Source organism: Drosophila gunungcola, chromosome 3R (assembly GCF_025200985.1).
Source record: "Drosophila gunungcola strain Sukarami chromosome 3R, Dgunungcola_SK_2, whole genome shotgun sequence".
NCBI lineage: Eukaryota > Metazoa > Arthropoda > Insecta > Diptera > Drosophilidae > Drosophila > Drosophila gunungcola.
Genome location: NC_069139.1, coordinates 23,046,760 through 23,063,984, shown reverse-complemented (window position 1 = coordinate 23,063,984; position 17,225 = coordinate 23,046,760). Strand labels below are relative to the sequence as shown.

General features: G+C 40.5%; 1 protein-coding gene across 2 annotated transcripts; it reads right to left on the bottom strand.

Moving 5' to 3' along the window:
- Positions 1-3,061: 3,061 nt before the first annotated feature.
- On the bottom strand, positions 3,062-6,962 carry LOC128262451 (swi5-dependent recombination DNA repair protein 1 homolog). Of its 2 annotated transcripts, XM_052996723.1 has the most exons (8): positions 6,881-6,962; positions 5,549-6,220; positions 4,719-5,115; positions 4,488-4,642; positions 4,320-4,428; positions 3,685-3,908; positions 3,510-3,627; positions 3,062-3,431 (listed from the first exon to the last, which is right to left on the bottom strand). In XM_052996723.1, the coding sequence occupies exons 2-8, from the start codon at positions 5,948-5,950 to the stop codon at positions 3,181-3,183; spliced, it is 1,656 nt and encodes a 551-aa protein (XP_052852683.1). In that variant the 5' UTR covers positions 5,951-6,220; positions 6,881-6,962; the 3' UTR covers positions 3,062-3,180. The 2 variants fall into 2 exon arrangements, with proteins under 2 accessions (XP_052852683.1, XP_052852692.1); XM_052996732.1 differs by lacking the exons at positions 3,062-3,431; positions 3,510-3,627 and having other exon boundaries at positions 3,733-3,919.
- Positions 6,963-17,225: the final 10,263 nt, after the last annotated feature.

Below are 17,225 nucleotides of genomic sequence, written 5' to 3'. Positions count from 1 at the left end.
TTTCGAGTTCTAAGTTGAAAAGTTATAGTTGCTCAAGTTGAGTTGGACAATACAAATTGTATTTCTTGTTTATACACTGGTATTTAATTAACTCAACATTTAATTGTTATTCATGACATCGTCTTTAAATAGCTTACCCACCATCGATTGATTAATTAAGATCCCCAATTGATCGAGAGTCCTTCCTAAACTGTTCGCAAAAAGAAGAGAAAAACAAGGAATCCAGATTGTCAGATGGACATGCCATTAATTCAGCAATGACTAATTACTTTAAATTACGACAAGCTTGGCAACATTTTATGACCCCAAAGAGGACTGCAGCATTCAAATACGACTCCTTTTGAACTCCAACAGGACCTCATGCCGTTTACACGATCATTAAAGCCGAATGATCAACTGTCCGGTTGGCTAATAAATTGATTGCAGATGCGGGCAAGAAATCGCCAACTCATTAGATAGACTCCCAGCGATAAGAATGAGTTGGAGTCCGGTTGATCGCTTCATTCAAGCTGGCTGGTTGGCGCATGCCGATTGCATTTTCCTTCATCGATAACTCCGCAATTAACGAACTCAAGCGGTGGTCTGACCAAGAGCCATTTAATAAAGTTAGCATTTGTATAATGTCTTGTCAAAAATTTATTGGCATTTTTGCCAATATTTTGTCGGTTCAATCTACCAATCTTCGCGGTGTCCCGTGTCCCACTCTCCGCATTGATCTGTTCCGCGATGGCGATGGCGATTTCGAATGCGATTAGGATCTCTGGCATGCTAACCGAATGCCTTGAATGGACTGCTGTGGACAGTGGACTGTGGCTGCCCGTTTTCCAGCGCGGAGTCTCTGAATTTCGAGGGGGTGTGGGCAATTAAAACACCCGATTCCTGAGATCTCTGGCTGTCTGTTTAGGCCGTGATGTTTGGCAATCGGGCAGGATTGAAGCTGAAAAGTTTTCACCCTTTGTCTCATTCCGAATTGATTAAATTATGCAAATGCTGGCGGTCTGCTCACAAAACAAAAATCGCAACTGTGACAAAAGGCGTTGCCATGCACGCTCGCCTGCATTTCCCTGTGGTTCCCACACCCCCAAACAGACAAGACCCGGCCGAAAAGCAAACCAAACCTCAAAAATGAATTTCAGTTTCCTAATTTCCATCAAACGGCGCTTTTTGTGTTTTTTCGGTTTGCCATGGCAAAAAAGATTCTCATGTTGTCTTTGACTTGATGTCTTCTTGGTTGTCGACGTCCTCGTCTCGTAGACATCGTCATCGTCATCCACATCCATCGTCATCGTCATCGTCATAGTCATTGGACTTGCAGTTGTTGTCGGCGGCGTCGGTGGATTTTCAATTTCTAATGTAGTGCACGTTACGCCCTGAAGGGATTTTTATTTTATACCATTTTTTTTCTTGGCTTTACGGTTTTATTTATTTATGTTAGCGTTGCTGGGCTCCGAGAGCACAGTGGGCCTAAGATGATTAAGTGGGTTACCATTAATAGCAAGGGTAATAAATGTGGGATAATACTGTACCAGAATGAATTATAGTGGATATATTGTCTAGCACCTCAATTGGTAATATTGTTATACCCAAAAGGCTTAATATGGGACTAATTTTTGTATGTATAATTTTAAAGAATATTATTTTTTATGTATTAATGCAATTTGTATCATTTTAGAAGATCAAACAAAATTGCTGTTAATTACTTAAAATAAGCAAAGGGGGACTATTTCTATAGGAATCAAAAAAAATATATATATAGATATATATATATATATATATAGATATATGAACCAAAGTGTATATATAATCTGAAGCTAAATTTAAAAATAAATAAGCTTCTAATACCCTTTACCACAGTGCCACATAAAGTTGTCCAAGGTATCCAAAACGTCATTTGATGACAAACTTCAAAACTTGTGCATGCAATATGCCATTTTTTTTGGGTTGCCCTCTTCTTTTTTCTATTGTTGGTCGAGAAGTAATTTTTGTTGTCGTTTTCATGATTGCTTTGGTCTAGTTGTTGTTGCCGTTGGTACCGCTGGTACTGATGGTGGTACTGCTGGTGGTGGTGCTGCACACTTTTAGTCATCACCATGTCAGCGACGGCATCGAGAGTTCAGCCCGAATCCAAACAATCAAAATGATATGCAAATATATGTAAGAGTACCGCTACGAAAAAGGCGTGGGTTAATTGTGACTTTATCATGCAGCAGCGGGGCAAACGAATCCGAGCCAAGGGAAAATCGCAATCGAAAGGAAAAAATCAAATTTATTACAAATTTAAGCATAGAGACCGCGAATCGAGCGAACGGCGACGATGGCGATGCGGCGAGTTATAGATTTCGTCATAGTATCGGATCGTATCTTTTGCCCAGGCGAGACGTGCAAATTTGAAATAAACCTGTCAACGAACACCAACGCCAATCGGCTGTGGTCCCTTGTGTATAATGTGTGTGAACTACGAACCCGCGGACCGCCCAGTCGGTGGGTGGGCGGCGCCAAAACTAAGCCACCAAAACGCTTCGAATCACATAAAACACATTAACACGGGGGCAGCACTGGGAACGGAAACTGTCGTTCCCATAAAGGCACCGCGCGCAATCCCAAGTTGCCAACCCGAATGCCCTGCAGTTGACCAAAGCATGCTAAATTCCATATGAACACTGAGAGAAACTACTATAGGTCGGCCATATACCGTCGGAATCAAACTGATCACCTTTTATACTTTGTAAAATCATATATTCAATCTGAAATGAAGTTTAATAATTTCTGATTATTGATGGTTTAGTTTTAGGAAAATTTTGCTTTAATTTTATGAATAATTGCCTTGAACTAGAGCTTCCATACAAAGTTTAGGGAAACAAGGCCTTTAAAATAGAACTTTAGCTAACTGTTTTTTCTATAATCAAGGAATTTTGTTTTAAGTTTTTAAAAAGTTTTTAGAGCTCCCTTGGGCACTTAAACTCCACTTCCCTTTAGGTATATCATATTAAAGTTATTGTACTCTTTATTCTTCAATTAATTACATCAAGTATTAAGTAAGGAAATTCCTTGCTTCTGTTAGTCTTTTTTCCCAGTGTTTTAAAGCCAAACAACGGTGTTGCAAAGTCAATTCCAAAGTCAGCGGAACATATGCATCTAGTGAACTAGTGATCGACATGCAGATCGCAGATGGGTCTCGTCTCAGGCACACAGTTCCTGTCTGTAGAGCAGGCGAAAGCCGCGACCCACATATTCGGCATCGGTGCGGAAGGGCAGGACGATGGGACCTGCGGCGGTGTCCCTAACGGTGGCGTGCATGGTGAAATCGTCGCTGTCCCGACCATCGTTGAACCGCTCCCCGCAAAGCGGCACCGAATTGATGGCTATAAAGTCATCCGGGCAGTTGAATATCCCAGCTCCCGCCTGGCCATCGGATATCAAATCGTTTTCGGCTTTGAGCCATGCCCAAAACTCAATATTTGTTAAACATCAAGACACTTTTTTAGAGGTTTAATTTAAATCTCTCTTACCCTCATCTTTGTTGACGATTTGAAAGTCTGGCTGATCGCCACCCAGTTGCTCTGTATTATAGCTGACACTGCACACATTCTTCAAGCGAGCCAGGCATATGGCATAATTTAAATTGTTCTAAAGCACATAAATGTCGTTTAGTTATTTAAATGTATAATTGTATTAATAACTTACAAAATAAGTAGCTTCTCGGTTGTCTACAATAGAACCATCTGTATCGTAGTTAAAGGATTTTATTAGTCCTTCAGATTCTGGGAAATATTGCAGGCAATTATTAGGAGCCAGGTCGTCTTCCAGCTGATTGACTTTGATATTAAACGAACGTCCTCCACCGGAGACTTTCATAAATACCGAGAGATACACTTTGTTCTCGTTTGAGTCACCAACATGAATATAAACTGCAAGAAATCTGTATAATAACACAGGTACACAGCAAAAATAATTCAACAAGCCATTTGTACTTTTCCGTGATATTTGGGTGTTCAAAAGTCCCACACAAACTTATGTTCCATCGTCTAAAGGTTCATATATTAATACGAATAACCGAAGTTTGGCGACATTTTTAAATATGTTAATTATTTGATTTTGACAAATTAAATCTTCACAATGTTATTTAATGGAAACAATTAAAATTTCTGTTCGAATCTACTGTACTCTGATTGCTTTAATTTCGGCTTAAAGACTGTGATCCATTGGCATAAGTTGGTATGGTGTCATTATTCTATTAGCATAGAAAAGTACAAAAAATTCTTGGAAATTTAATTATGTTTTCCTTAATAATTTTGTCATTAGTATGGAGCAATGCTTACTATGCTGGCCTGTGTTGATGCCGCACAGAATGGGAATCTGAAAATTGGTATTGTGGCCCGACACTATAAACTGATCGTCTACGCAGTCACCATTAGTGGGACGACTTAGCTATGAGGATGGAAAATCAATTGAGCTTAGCACTAAGCACGCTAAATTAGAACTCCCACCTCGAACATCTGAAAATCCAGTCTCATTTGCTGCACCCCCTTCTTCACATTGATGATCAGCACACAGATCATCATTTCGCGCACCGCATTTGGATAGTTGGGACTCTCGAAGTAGAGGATCTGCTGGCTGGTGACATCGCCACATCCATTGACGACTGCAAATGAAATATGTTAGATGTTTGACGTTAGACGTTAGATCTTGGCCAAATCGATCGGCGGACTTTCACTCACACACACAGCAAACGCCCACGCCCTCGGCACAGCTCTCGGTGGGAATCCCCCCGAGGCTCTTGCACTCGAACTCGTGGTAGCAGACGCCCTCCATGCTCCGTATGTCGCCCATGGACACACTGCACTTCGTATTGGGGAACTTGATCACCTCGAACAGACTGAGGAAGCCCTTGCCCTTCGCACGCGGTGCATTGGGTTTCTTGAGGATCAGATTCGCCTCGATGGGCGACCCGAAGAGGAGCTTCTTCAGGGTCTGATGGGGCTGCATAATGGAGCTCATGGTGCTGGACGGTGGCGTGGGCACTGGCGGTCTCACCGAGGGTTTCGCACTGGGTAGCGGACTAGTACTCGGATCGGGCATCATCGTCATTGAATCCGTTGATGGTGGTGAGGGTTCCTAGAAACGGGAATTGCAAAAATTTAAGGTGTATAAAAAGTTTAATTATTGTCTTATTATAATCTTTTATAAAACTGCATGTAACTGCAATTATTTGGCTTGAATTATACTTAAAATTAAAAAACAAATTCAAATACTTTAAAATTAGTATAGTCATCTTTTATAATAAAACGGCAAAGAATAAATAAAATTATCAAAGATATTAAATAAATTTCAATGCAATATATTATTCTCATAGTTTAGAAGAATTTAACAAATGTAGGCCAGACTCAACAGTGGGCTTTCTGAGTTTTACAAAATGTATAACTTTGTCTTTGGGGCGTTTCGTTTTTTGTTCTTTTCGGTAATAATAACAGAACTTTACGCCCTTTTTTTTAAAAATGGGTTGGACTCATGTTTCAAGAATTCTTAGTCTTATTAAATAACTTGGTACCTCAGTTGGTGCGGATGTGGGACGGGTTGGTATCGTGGGCTCCGGTTCCTCTGGCTCTGAGGTAGCTGGTTCTGGAGGCGGTGTCCCAGGAGTTGGCATGGGCATTGGTGCTTCCGTCACAGCGCCATCTCCCATTCCGTCCATACCGTCCACTCCCCCACCCTCCCCCTGCTGCTGGGCCAGATTGTGGAGGTGGAATCCGGGCTGAAACCGCATGGTGTATTGGAATCCGACGCCCTCCATTATCATGCCACCGGGACGCGAGGAATGCGACTGGCCACGCCTGCTCCTGCGCACATCGCCCATTGTCACAAAGTCTGATGCGTTCCCAGCGGCCACGCCCACATAATAGAGCGCCAAAACGAAAGCGCTTATCAACGCATCGGAACGCTTTGACAACATTATTAACGGAAATTCGCGCGGCGACTGTGGCAGATGTTGCACTTGCAACTAAAATTGCTGCTGTCGCATGTTGCTGCTGCTGCTACTGCTGCTGATGCTGCTGCTGCTGCTCGTGTTGCATCTTTCTTTGGCTTTATTAGAGCATTAATTGTCGCCTTTCCAACCTTCACTTTTGTAGCAACAATCAAACAACAAGTCACGCCACTCTGATTGCACTTGTGATGCGTTGATGTTGCTGCTGCGTTGATGTTGCTGCTGTGAGTGGAGTTGCTGTGGGTAAGAGGGTAAATGTTATGTGAGGTATTCCAGTAAGCTCTTTCGGAATTTGTGTTAATTTTAAATGAGAAATTAAATGGTTTGAGTGCTCAGAGCCATAAAAAAGTATGGAAAAACACTTGCGAAATGCGCACTTTATTAGCAGGCCAACCATGGATGTCAAAGATTTGTGAAATCAAGCTAAATGCTAACGAGAATATCGAATTGCTGCAATGATCCATAAATTAAGATAGTGTATGCCTTGCCATCACTGAAAGTCAAATAAAACTTTCATAATTAATAATGACAAATGACAGCAGTTGCAATCACCAATCGATTATGCAAATGGGGTCGATGATGTCTCATATTTGCAAACACGGAACGCTTCGAAATTGAAACCGATTTAATTGCAAAATCGATGAGCACTCGACGTGAGACGAAAATCAAAAAACATTTAACAGCTTTTTATGCGACCGTTCGAGTGCATCAGCATCAGCATCAGCATCAGCATCTCATCGCATCGCATCGTAATGATCATCATCATCATCAGCGGATCATGGGATGATCGGAGTGCTCTCGCAGCCACATGCATCATGCACAACAAGGTTAAAAATTGTTAATTGCTGCTGCGACGAACGTCAAACGCCAGCAACAGCAATTGGTATTATTATGCACCGCAGCAACAACAGTTGGTAGTTGGTAACTAACAACTAACAACTGCCAACTAGCAACTCCCAGCTGCCGCCATTTGGCGTTGGCGTCTCCAGATGCTGGCAAAAAATAACTATTAATAATTGCGCACTTGACAAATAAAGCTGTGAAGCCTGACTATGGAAAATATGATGAGACAGTCAGAAGAAAAGATTAAAATGCATTTTTTTCGTTGAATGCAGATACATTTGACGCGACAATGCGGGCGTTTAGTTTTAAAGATTATCATTATGAGTGGTTAGTTTTAATGAGCGAGTGGGGCTGGTTGAGGGGCGTATTTGGAATTTCGTGATTGATGCTCAACGTTTTCGAAATGAATTTGCAATTATTCATGATCGGGGCTAGAGCTTCCACTTATTAAGCATACGAGACTGCACAGTAATTTGAATGCAGATGCTTTGAGATAAGATAATGCTTTGGTTTAGATAAGAAAAAATGTATATATTTTTTTGTTTTAACTTGTTTTTTGGGTTATCCTTAAAAAGAAACTATAAACTAATTCTCAATTTATCTAATAATTATGTAGACTTCGTTGCGCCCATTCGATATAATAATTTTATGTTTTTTCAAAGTAAGAACTCATTTATTTAACTTGTGATCTGAACTTTGTTTTAAGTAAGCCTTTAACTTATGTTTCCCGTATATAACAATAAGCTGATTCTCAATAAAAATAATTTCTTTTCTGTAAAATCAATTTGCTAAAAGTCTTTTAAAAATTGCATTACTATCTTTTACATTGTAATCAAGTATAATTATTTTAGATAAATCCTAAGAACATGGCTCTTCTCCATATAAATCCACTTGCCATGCCGGTGAGTCTACTAAACTTCATGTGTTTGTACAGCACTCCAGCTTCGGCTACATCTCCGATTTAAAATCCGACTCCATCCACATATCCACCACCCATGTCTGACCCGCTGTCTGCTTGGACCACAAAAAAACCAAAGCAAAGAAAGGCAGACCAATGCGAAAACCAAAACCAAAACCAAACCAAAGCGAACCCAACCCAATCAAAACACACGTACAGACAATTCCTGTCCATTAATTGAATCAAATCGAACGTTACGCATGCGTCATGGCGAAATGACAAAGGGAGCCGCCACCACCGCCATCACCGCCACCGCACCACCGGAACCACCGAAACCACTGGGAAAACCACTGGAGGAGTCGATGGGAGAGGCTCACACATGCAGATGATGACGACAACGGAGATGCCGGCGATGCCGGCGATGGTGATTCTGCTCGCCTAGTCAGCCCCTTCAAGTCCCCTCCGAATCAACCTCAAAAGCCTTGTGTACACAATATTGCTATAGCTATTACTTCATGTTATGTTATGTTATGTATTTGTACTGGGCAAAGTGGAAATCGCAGTTGGAGCGAAACTTCTGAAACTTCTGGATCTTCTGAAAATTGCCAGGGAGGAGGTTAAAGGAGGTTAGAGCAGGAGTGGCGACCAAATCAAACTGCCCAACCACCGCGAGTAGTGGGTAAAGCCCACTTAATTGACGTTTAGTGGACACTCGAATGCAAATGCTACAACGGCTAAAAAGTTCCAAAGGAGACACTGAGCAAAGTAGGGTATTGTTCATAATTTAACGTACTTAACTACCTAGGTATTCTTTGTTGTACATAATAATAAAATAAGAGGGTTCCTAGATAAAGGATTCTATTTTTTTATCTTTATTTATCTTAAAAATAAGCTTTGTTATATATTTGAGAATGGAAATATATTTATTTATTTTTGATTTCAAATTAGCTGGAGATCACTTGCTAACATTTTTTTATTATATTCGCAATTTGAAAATAAGTCAAATTATCCGCATATGCAAAATATTAAGAAGTTTCTACAACTAGACCAAAATGTTATAATGGAACTACAACTTCGAGAGGAACCTATCGACCTAGAAATAAATACCTACTTTCGCATTTTCGTACCTAGAAAATGTCTTACTCGAAGAAATCATTTCTCCTAAGAATTCAAATCTTGCATTTTGTGTATCCTAAATAAATTAAGTATGTATTCATTAGGATAAAACGATTGTTAAATATTAATCATTCTGTTAATAAGTCTTACAACATAATATGAACATTTTATCCTCAAGTCATTTTTATATTATCATATACTTATTGCATTATTAATAATATGGAGTTATACTCTTGGGAATCTGTTGTCCCTTTCTTTCAGTGCATCGATTGGCAGCAGTGAGTGTCAGCCAGTTGGAAGCTGCGTGGATTCGGCGGGCGCGATTCTCATCAGCGCTATAAGTAGTTTTCCTTTTCGAACTCGAATGGTCTGTGACTCGGGCCACATTCTAATGCCCCCTACCCCCATTGGCCGCCCAATGATGACGTTGATAATGAGCATGTTGCCCAGTTGCCATTCCTGCTCATGATTTCTGAAGATGCGACTGCAGCAGAAGTAGCTAAGGCCAGACATCATTACAATATAATTGATGGGTTATAGTCGGCTAACGGTAAAGCCAAAATGTTTCCTTTTTCACTCAATCGAGTATTTTTTTGGAGGATGGGAGCTGTGGAAGCCAGTTTTTGGTTTGGAAATTATCATTGTTCCGCATGACAGCTAAGAAGTTGTGCGTATGGGCCTAAAGTATGAATATGGAAAATGGTTATAATGCCGCCAAATCGGGTGGGTTATGTGAGCGGTTGACATAGAAAACTACTTAGGATTGGGTGGCGAAGAGAGAACTGGGAGGATTTGGGTAGAAGCTTCATGGAAAGCCGGCCAACGGGAGGTCAATAAAATAAATATTTATGGTTATGCTTATCAAAATCATAACCAGTTTTAAAACAGGTGGAAAATTAGGGGAAGTAATACATTGTTCTACTGAATAGTTGTTGATATTTTTTTTTTATATTTGTATTTAAACCATTAAAAACCATTCATTGATTCAATACTAATAAACAATATTTGACAGATATAAATTAATTAGTACCCTCTATTATACCTCTACTTATATAAAGTATTGATACAACATAGAATAAAATTAAAAACCTCGAAATGACATTGTTAAACGCATCAAGTTGAAAATTATTGTAAACGAAAGAATTACTTGACATGTTTAAAATGTTTTTTTTATTGGTTCGTGTTTTTTAAGGTTATATGAGTTCATATATCCATACTAAGTTTGGTTTCATAAGGTTCTGTTCTCAGCTTCATATATCAATTCCCATGGCAAATCAATGTCGAAAATAATAACAAAAACTTTCTAGAACCTCCTCCTATATGCCAAATCAACCGACAAACTTTTTGCAACATTCAAAGAAAAAACCCTATTCATTTCAATGTCATTTGGCGCTGGAGCAAAAAGCAAAAGGCCAAGAGCATTGAAAGTGTATCTTAAAAGCCGTATCAGTATCTGTATGAGAGGCATATCGAATCCGAATCGAAGCGTTTAAGCAAAAACACCAGAAATTACAGCAAAACATTTGCGGTTACCGCATATTTTTCTTTTTTTGTGCGGTCTTAGCCATAATGCCGCCTAAACCGCAGCTGTGTCGGCAATTTTTTCCGTTTCTTGCCTTCAGATACGCTGCACGCACCACAATGGAGATGTGAATGAGGATGGGGATCTCGGAGGAGTAGGAAGCAGCGGAAAGGATCGACCAGGATGCGGAAGGGGCAAGGCGGAGGCCAGGAAAGTAAACTGCATTCGATTGGGTTGATGGCCATAAATGGTGCGTTAATTAAATGCTTTATTAACATAATGAAATGCAGGAAGGTTTGGCATAGGAGGCACAAACTGATCCCTTAAAGGTTGAATAAATTTAATTATATGTTTTAAATATTTATCTTGTGAATGAAAAGGTTTTTTTGTTATTTATCCCTCAAAGTGTCCAGTCAACAATACATTATTCGATTTTGAACAAACTTTTTTTTATTTCTAACTAAAATGATTGGTAAAAGATTATAATATAATATTCTTATAACATTTCTTTAAAATAATTTATTACTAAATTAAAAACACTGAGTAAATCGTTATGTTGTTAGTAATATGAAGGCGAAAAATTATTTTAGTTGAATATTATTATTTGACAACCAAAGTACAATTAAAAATTTCTATTACGTGATGTTAAGATAAATAGCAGAACAAATGGATATAATTATTCTAATATAAAGGCGTATTATTTTAACTAAATAAATATTTCCTTAGAAATCTGTGGGAGCATACAATTAAAAAAAATTATATTATTAATATATATTTAACCCTGTATTGTATTATCTTAAATACAATCAAATTGCTAATACAACCAACCAGAAAAAGGGCTTATAATTTAAAGTAGCGCTCCTTGATGTGCTTCTTGGCCAACACCGATACTTTGGGCTAATCTTCAACGGTCATTTAGCCTTGGGTCGTTGGTTATTTCCTTTCTGCTCCGTTTTTCGAAGCAGGCCATGCAAAATTAGGACCGAAAAAGGATGCGAGGCGGAAGCTTGGCGAACTCTGTTGGCCAGATTGTTACCGTTGCCTTTTGGGCTTTTGGCCTCTGTGCTCTGGAGCCGGCAACACTTGTTGGCCTGACCTGGAGCCTTTGTTTCGGGGGTCCCCTGAGTGCGTTTATCTTGCGGCTTCTTTTTTTCGGGGGTCTCACATACTCCATACGCCATTGATCACGATCCATAATGAGCGATAACTGCAGTTGGGCTTTTTTTTTCGGCTGCGCGCTCCGCTTTTGTTAGGTCCTGAGATTGAGAGCGGTATTTTATTTTTGCGGCGCGCTTTTTTCTATGTTACGTATCTGGCGGATACATTAAATATCCGCATATGGTTGCCCATACACTGTAGCGGCATTTTTTGTTTGTCTCTTGGTAAATTAAACTGTTAACTTGCCATGTTTAGCTGCCATTGTTCGGGCTGACATTGTTTTGGCCGCTGCTCCTTGGGCCGACCGCTCGTGGGTTACATATGTCTTTCGGGGGATCGAGTATCTGTATCTGTATCGCTATCTAATCGCTTTCTAATGGCCTCCGCCAGCCACGGCGATCTATGTTAGCTGTCAGTCGGGCTTGTTTGCCAAATAGATTTTTTCCCTCTTAAACATATTAATAAATTAGAAAATGTTTTTTCTCTTCGCTGCCGCTGCTACCGCTACCACTGCTGCCGGATTTTTTCTAGCTGGCCTTTAAACTTTAATGCATGGAGAATTGCATGTCGATCGATCGACTCGGCCGCAGAATGGCCAACCTTCAAAATTAAGTTGTCTCGGTTATTTATGTTTAATTACTGGCTTCTGGCTTCAGAGTTTTTCTGCAAGTATCCGTAATTAATTACCGTCTGAAGTGTGATGAACTTTAAGCGGACTTTGATAGCGAACGGTGGTTTTAACGCCACGGATCGACTTAGATGTAAGCTGATTCTTCAACTCCCTGGACCATTCATCAATTAGTGATCACTGGGTAATCGTGAGAAAATCGTTAATTTTCGGTGAATTGAATATTTTCTTCTGCGGCTGAGGGAAAAACTCATGTGTCTCTAATATACTCATCTGCATTTGGCTGGATTTTCCTCGAACTTCCTCCGCCAGTCAGAGAAAAATGACACCCAATATGTTAGGAGTCGTACATCAAGTATTTAGCAACTTTCTAACCATCTGCATAATAAATTGAATACATCAGAAACTATAAATAATTACCAACAACTGCAGGTCCCCAGCCTGCAGCGAGTCGCTCACCAAAATGAAGAAATTTTGCCAGAATTTCGGGATTTGTGCGTGTGGCTAACCCGAAGATGAAGGCGAAGGCTAATGGCCCCCAAACGACCGCAACGACAGGCATTTACAAGTTGGCCAACTGTGCGCGACAAGTGCAGAAAAGTGGCAATAAAACCATCCAGATACATCCTATATACCCTTCATGAACCCAGTTTATCCGACAATTTCATTTGCTATCAAATACAAAATTTTACAAAATTTCAATACATTTTACAATATAGGTATTAAGCCATTATATTTTTTTTATATATAATATATTAAGGGTTTAATAAATTTAGCATTGCAAGAACAAAGTCCTTAATGTTGACAGCAATAAAACTGCCAGCCCAATTTTTCACAACTTGTGGTCTCTTTTAAGGGAACTAGTTTTATCAATAATATGTTTCAGAGTGGGACTTATAAAATTGACCAAATTACTTTGAAAAATTAATTAATTTAAAAAATGTAAGTTTATAACTATGGTTAAACCTGATGTGTCTTTTTTAAAAATTTGGTTTTTAAGTATGTAATGATCATAATCACTCCTTCTCGTGTGGGCAAACATCTGGAATCTTATTATACTTTAAAGTGTCTTTTCCTAAAAAAAATTTATTCCTTCAACTGTAGGGCATCCCAGGGATCAACTACCTTCCTTTCTTTGAGCATTGCAAGTGTGTGCCACCATCCAGGAGATGACCGCGGCAACAGCAAATTTGGGGAGCGCAAGAGCAATATCAAGGCAACAGCAACAGGGGCCAACAGGCAATCGGCCAAACTGTCAGACATTGTGCGTTGTGTGCCAAAAGAGCAACCGCAAGAGCAAGAGCAACAGCCAGAGACACAGCAAATGCAACATCAACAGCAACAGCAACTGCAACACAACAGCAACAGACAGCCAAGAGACAACGGACAAGCAACAGGCGCAAGTCAAGTGAATGGCCAATGACCACCAAATTGGCAGTAAAGCATACAAAAATAACTTCAAATGGTCAAAAGGTTAACAAAATCAAGCAGAGAACAAGAGGAGACAAGAGTCAGGATGCAAGGAGAAGCGTCTGCTGCAGCTGCACGCTCAACATGTTGCCAGCATTCCGTCAGGGGCAGCAACTGTTGCTGGTTGCTGGTTGCTAGTCGCCAGTTGCCGGTTGCCGGTGTGCCTGTTGCAGCGACGATGCCAAGCCAACAGCAACAGCAACAGCAACATAATGCCCCAGCCAGTGCGCAACGAAAAAATGATTAATGAGTTGCCTCATTACCTGGCGAAAATCAATGTCTTGCGCATATTCTGTGGGCCAAGAACCCGAAGCGAATCCCAAACCTGTCACAGCCACTTGGCCATGTTGCTGCTTCGTCGGCGTCGTTGGTTGTCGCATAATAAATCGATCATAATTCTCAACCAAGACTCCAATAATATCGCATGTGTCGACGCTGATTTCGATGCCGCTGTTGATTCTGATCTGGGACCAGCGACAATCTGCTCCTGTCACACACGACGACATAGGAACAATACAAGAGCAACACAAGAGCAACACAAGAGCGACAGCAGCAACATCAACACACCAGCAACATGTGAGTGATCCGAGACGATATTTGCCGCACTTGGGCTTTGACTTTGCCCCTTTTTTGATGCCTTTTTTGCTTTTAATTGCAGTCGCGCGCGCCTGTCTTGGCAACCCATCTGGCTGGCACTGCTGACTGATTTTATTTATTAAACTGTTGACATTCTGTTTTGCCGCCGCTGGCGCCTTTGATAGCCATCAGTCGATATCTGGCCGATATCGAACGAGAGGAGTGGCGCCGGCAACGGTTCCGATTTATGGCCACTTGCATTATTGATTAACTTCATCGCCGCGTTGTGACTTATTAGGGAAGATTCTCTCGCCCAAGGACCACATATTGCCGGGGATTATGGACAGGTAAATAACCAACCTCTCGCCGGAGATTGAGTCACATTTTATCGCTGGTTCGATAAAGTGAAAGTGTGAAATCGTAAATGGAAAACTATTTAATCAATGATTACACAAACGCGGCCGAACAGATATGGATTATTACTATCATTACACAATATTATTTATTTAAAAACAGAGAGCCAAGCGGCAATTGGACAACACACATAAAAGGCCATTAAACGAATGCGATTGAACTCTTTATCGCTGCTCTATCTTCTCTGTGGCAACCATGTAAATAAGGTAAATCTATAAAACCGAACAGCAGTGCCAAATTGAACTTGAGAACTTGATGGAATGAGGTGGAAAATTCTACGATTTATGGCCGCTTTATCGGATTCCCAAGAGTGACTGGTTAAGGTTTACCTTTCCCACATAGAGCGCATATTTCCCGGTATCTATCTTTGACGATTTTCACACTATTTGATCTTGGGGGGATGGTTATAAACGAAAACCGAAATATTAAAGTCAACAGCACTGAGTGCCTTGTGGTTGCCATAGCTTTGACTGTGGCTGTTGCTCTTGCGCTTTTTATTGCTGTTGCTGTTGCTGTTGGTGTTGCATGTTGCTGTTGTCGGCAGCAACAGCAGCAGTGCAAACAAGTTGAATGGCATCCAGGGCAGATGAGCAGAGGGGAGGGCAAAAAGGAAGGGCCTGTGTACTGCCAACAGCAGTTTGATTGTTATTGCCAATGAATGAATGCACTTGCTCTGAGGATTTGTCTGCCAGACGACCAACTTATGAGTTTCCATCTACAACTCTGGCCAAAGAGCTCCCGCTCCAGCTTCATTGCCCCGAGGGTTGTGGCAACACATTTTGCGGTCTGCAGTTGCAGCTTCTGCTGATTCTGCTGCTGCTGATGCTGCTGCTGCCATTGTTTCCACTGCCCCACCGCACCACTACACTACCACACCACCACACCACCACACCACCGCCCCACTGAATCTCTTTTGAGCGGCGGTGGTGTTGCTGCTGCGTAAGCCTGCAGGGGGTGTTTATGCTGTTTGTTGTTTGCCGTTTCGCAACTGTGTGTTGGCAATGAATTGGCTGCAAACAACATTTCCGTTTTGGCCATTATATGGCGCCCACTCCACGAATGGGCGAGCATAATACCCGGAGGAGATGGAGATAACTCCCCCATTGCCGCTGACATTTTCACACTCCTCCACGGTGTGGGTGGTGGAGCAGCTGTTGGCTGGCAAAAGGATTGCCCTGGCATTATCCTTGTTCATTTCCCTTATGCTTTTATTGTTGATGATTTATTGATGTTTCATTGTTGTTGGCACGGTGGGGTTTTTCCATCAACTTTTTTCGGTGGTTAGACGTAAATTAAAGGGGGTTAAGAGCCATCACGCTAAGGGGTCTGCCATCTAGCAATTTAAAAACCAAATAAACAAAGTATCATGGTCCCAGAAAAAAATGGCATAAAGAAATTAAATATTTAAATGTTTGAATGTAACATTGTTTTTCAAAATAAAAACTTATAAAAAAAAAAACTAAAAACATAATGATTAACATATTTAATTGGTTTATCCAATAGGAAATTGTAGATTTCAATTTTTTCCTCATTTTAAATCTAAATGTTTCCATACTTAAAAATATAAATAAACCCCTCGGGGCTAGATCAATACCGAAAATATTTATTTTGAAGTGAAAATATTTGGATCTTTCATGTTTTTTTCTCCGGGTGTGCAACTTAAAAGTGTTCCGAAAAGTGCATATACTTTAAAGCCAATATTGAACGAGTTTTTTGCTCCCCACCAATGTCAAAACACTTTGACAGATAAATTTTGACTTTCAGACTTTTTTAATTCATAAATAATTAATATTAATTTGATGGAATTCAAATTGCTTATCTGTTTTTCAGAATTTCAACACCTTTGCCAGACAAAAGCACAGGGCATACGCTCCGCATGCTGCAACTGCTGCAGCAATTGTCCATTGTTTTGGGTATCCTGGTAACCGGCAACACATAACTACATAAATTAACGGACTTCGATGCTCGATACCAGGAAGAGGAGGAAAAAAGGGGGATTCGGAGCAGAGCTGGAGGGATGGCGCAGTGTCGACAGCAGGAATCGCCACCAGTTCTTCAATTGATTTTCGAAACCACTTTGTTGGTGGGCCGAACTCAGGAACGGAACACTGCAGCAGTAACCGGACAACAGACAGCAGACAGCGGACATCGAACATTTGAAACAATGGGGCAGCAGCATAACAAGGGGTATTGTGTGCACATATTGAATGAATTGCCTCTGACTTTTATTTCAGTCTTTTTTTTTCTGGGGCTGCAGGCTTCGGGTTGGCTTTGTCCTGGCCGAGGAATCGGTTCGATGGCGGGGAGAAAATGAAATCAAAGTCGTATCAATTGAAACCTGTTTCGATGTCGTTGTTAACACATGTTAACTGAGCGTGGCCAAATTGCCACAACAAAAATACATAAAACATAAAGCAAGAAAACAAGATCAAACGATTAAAGCATTACTAACAGTTATCTAGCCAAATATTTAATTATGAGATGAAGAACTGTATCTCTTTCATAAACATCTTGAATGTTACTACTAATTATGTTAAATCTACTCCTTTTCCAAATTCCTTTGGCCAAGATCTAATCAAGTCAGCTTGGTAACTTCCAAAAATAAAATGTCAAGTAG

What these genes read in the sequence shown, in the direction of transcription:
- LOC128262451 (XM_052996723.1), bottom strand. Translation starts at nt 5,950, where the DNA reads ATGTTGTCAAAGCGTTCCGATGCGTTGATAAGCGCTTTCGTTTTGGCG. An exon ending in CGTGGGCGTTTGCTGTGTGT is followed by an intron (nt 4,643 to 4,718) that starts GTGAGTGAAAGT and finishes TTTCATTTGCAG; the next exon opens with TCGTCAATGGATGTGGCGAT. An exon ending in TGGATTTTCAGATGTTCGAG is followed by an intron (nt 4,429 to 4,487) that starts GTGGGAGTTCTA and finishes CCATCCTCATAG; the next exon opens with CTAAGTCGTCCCACTAATGG.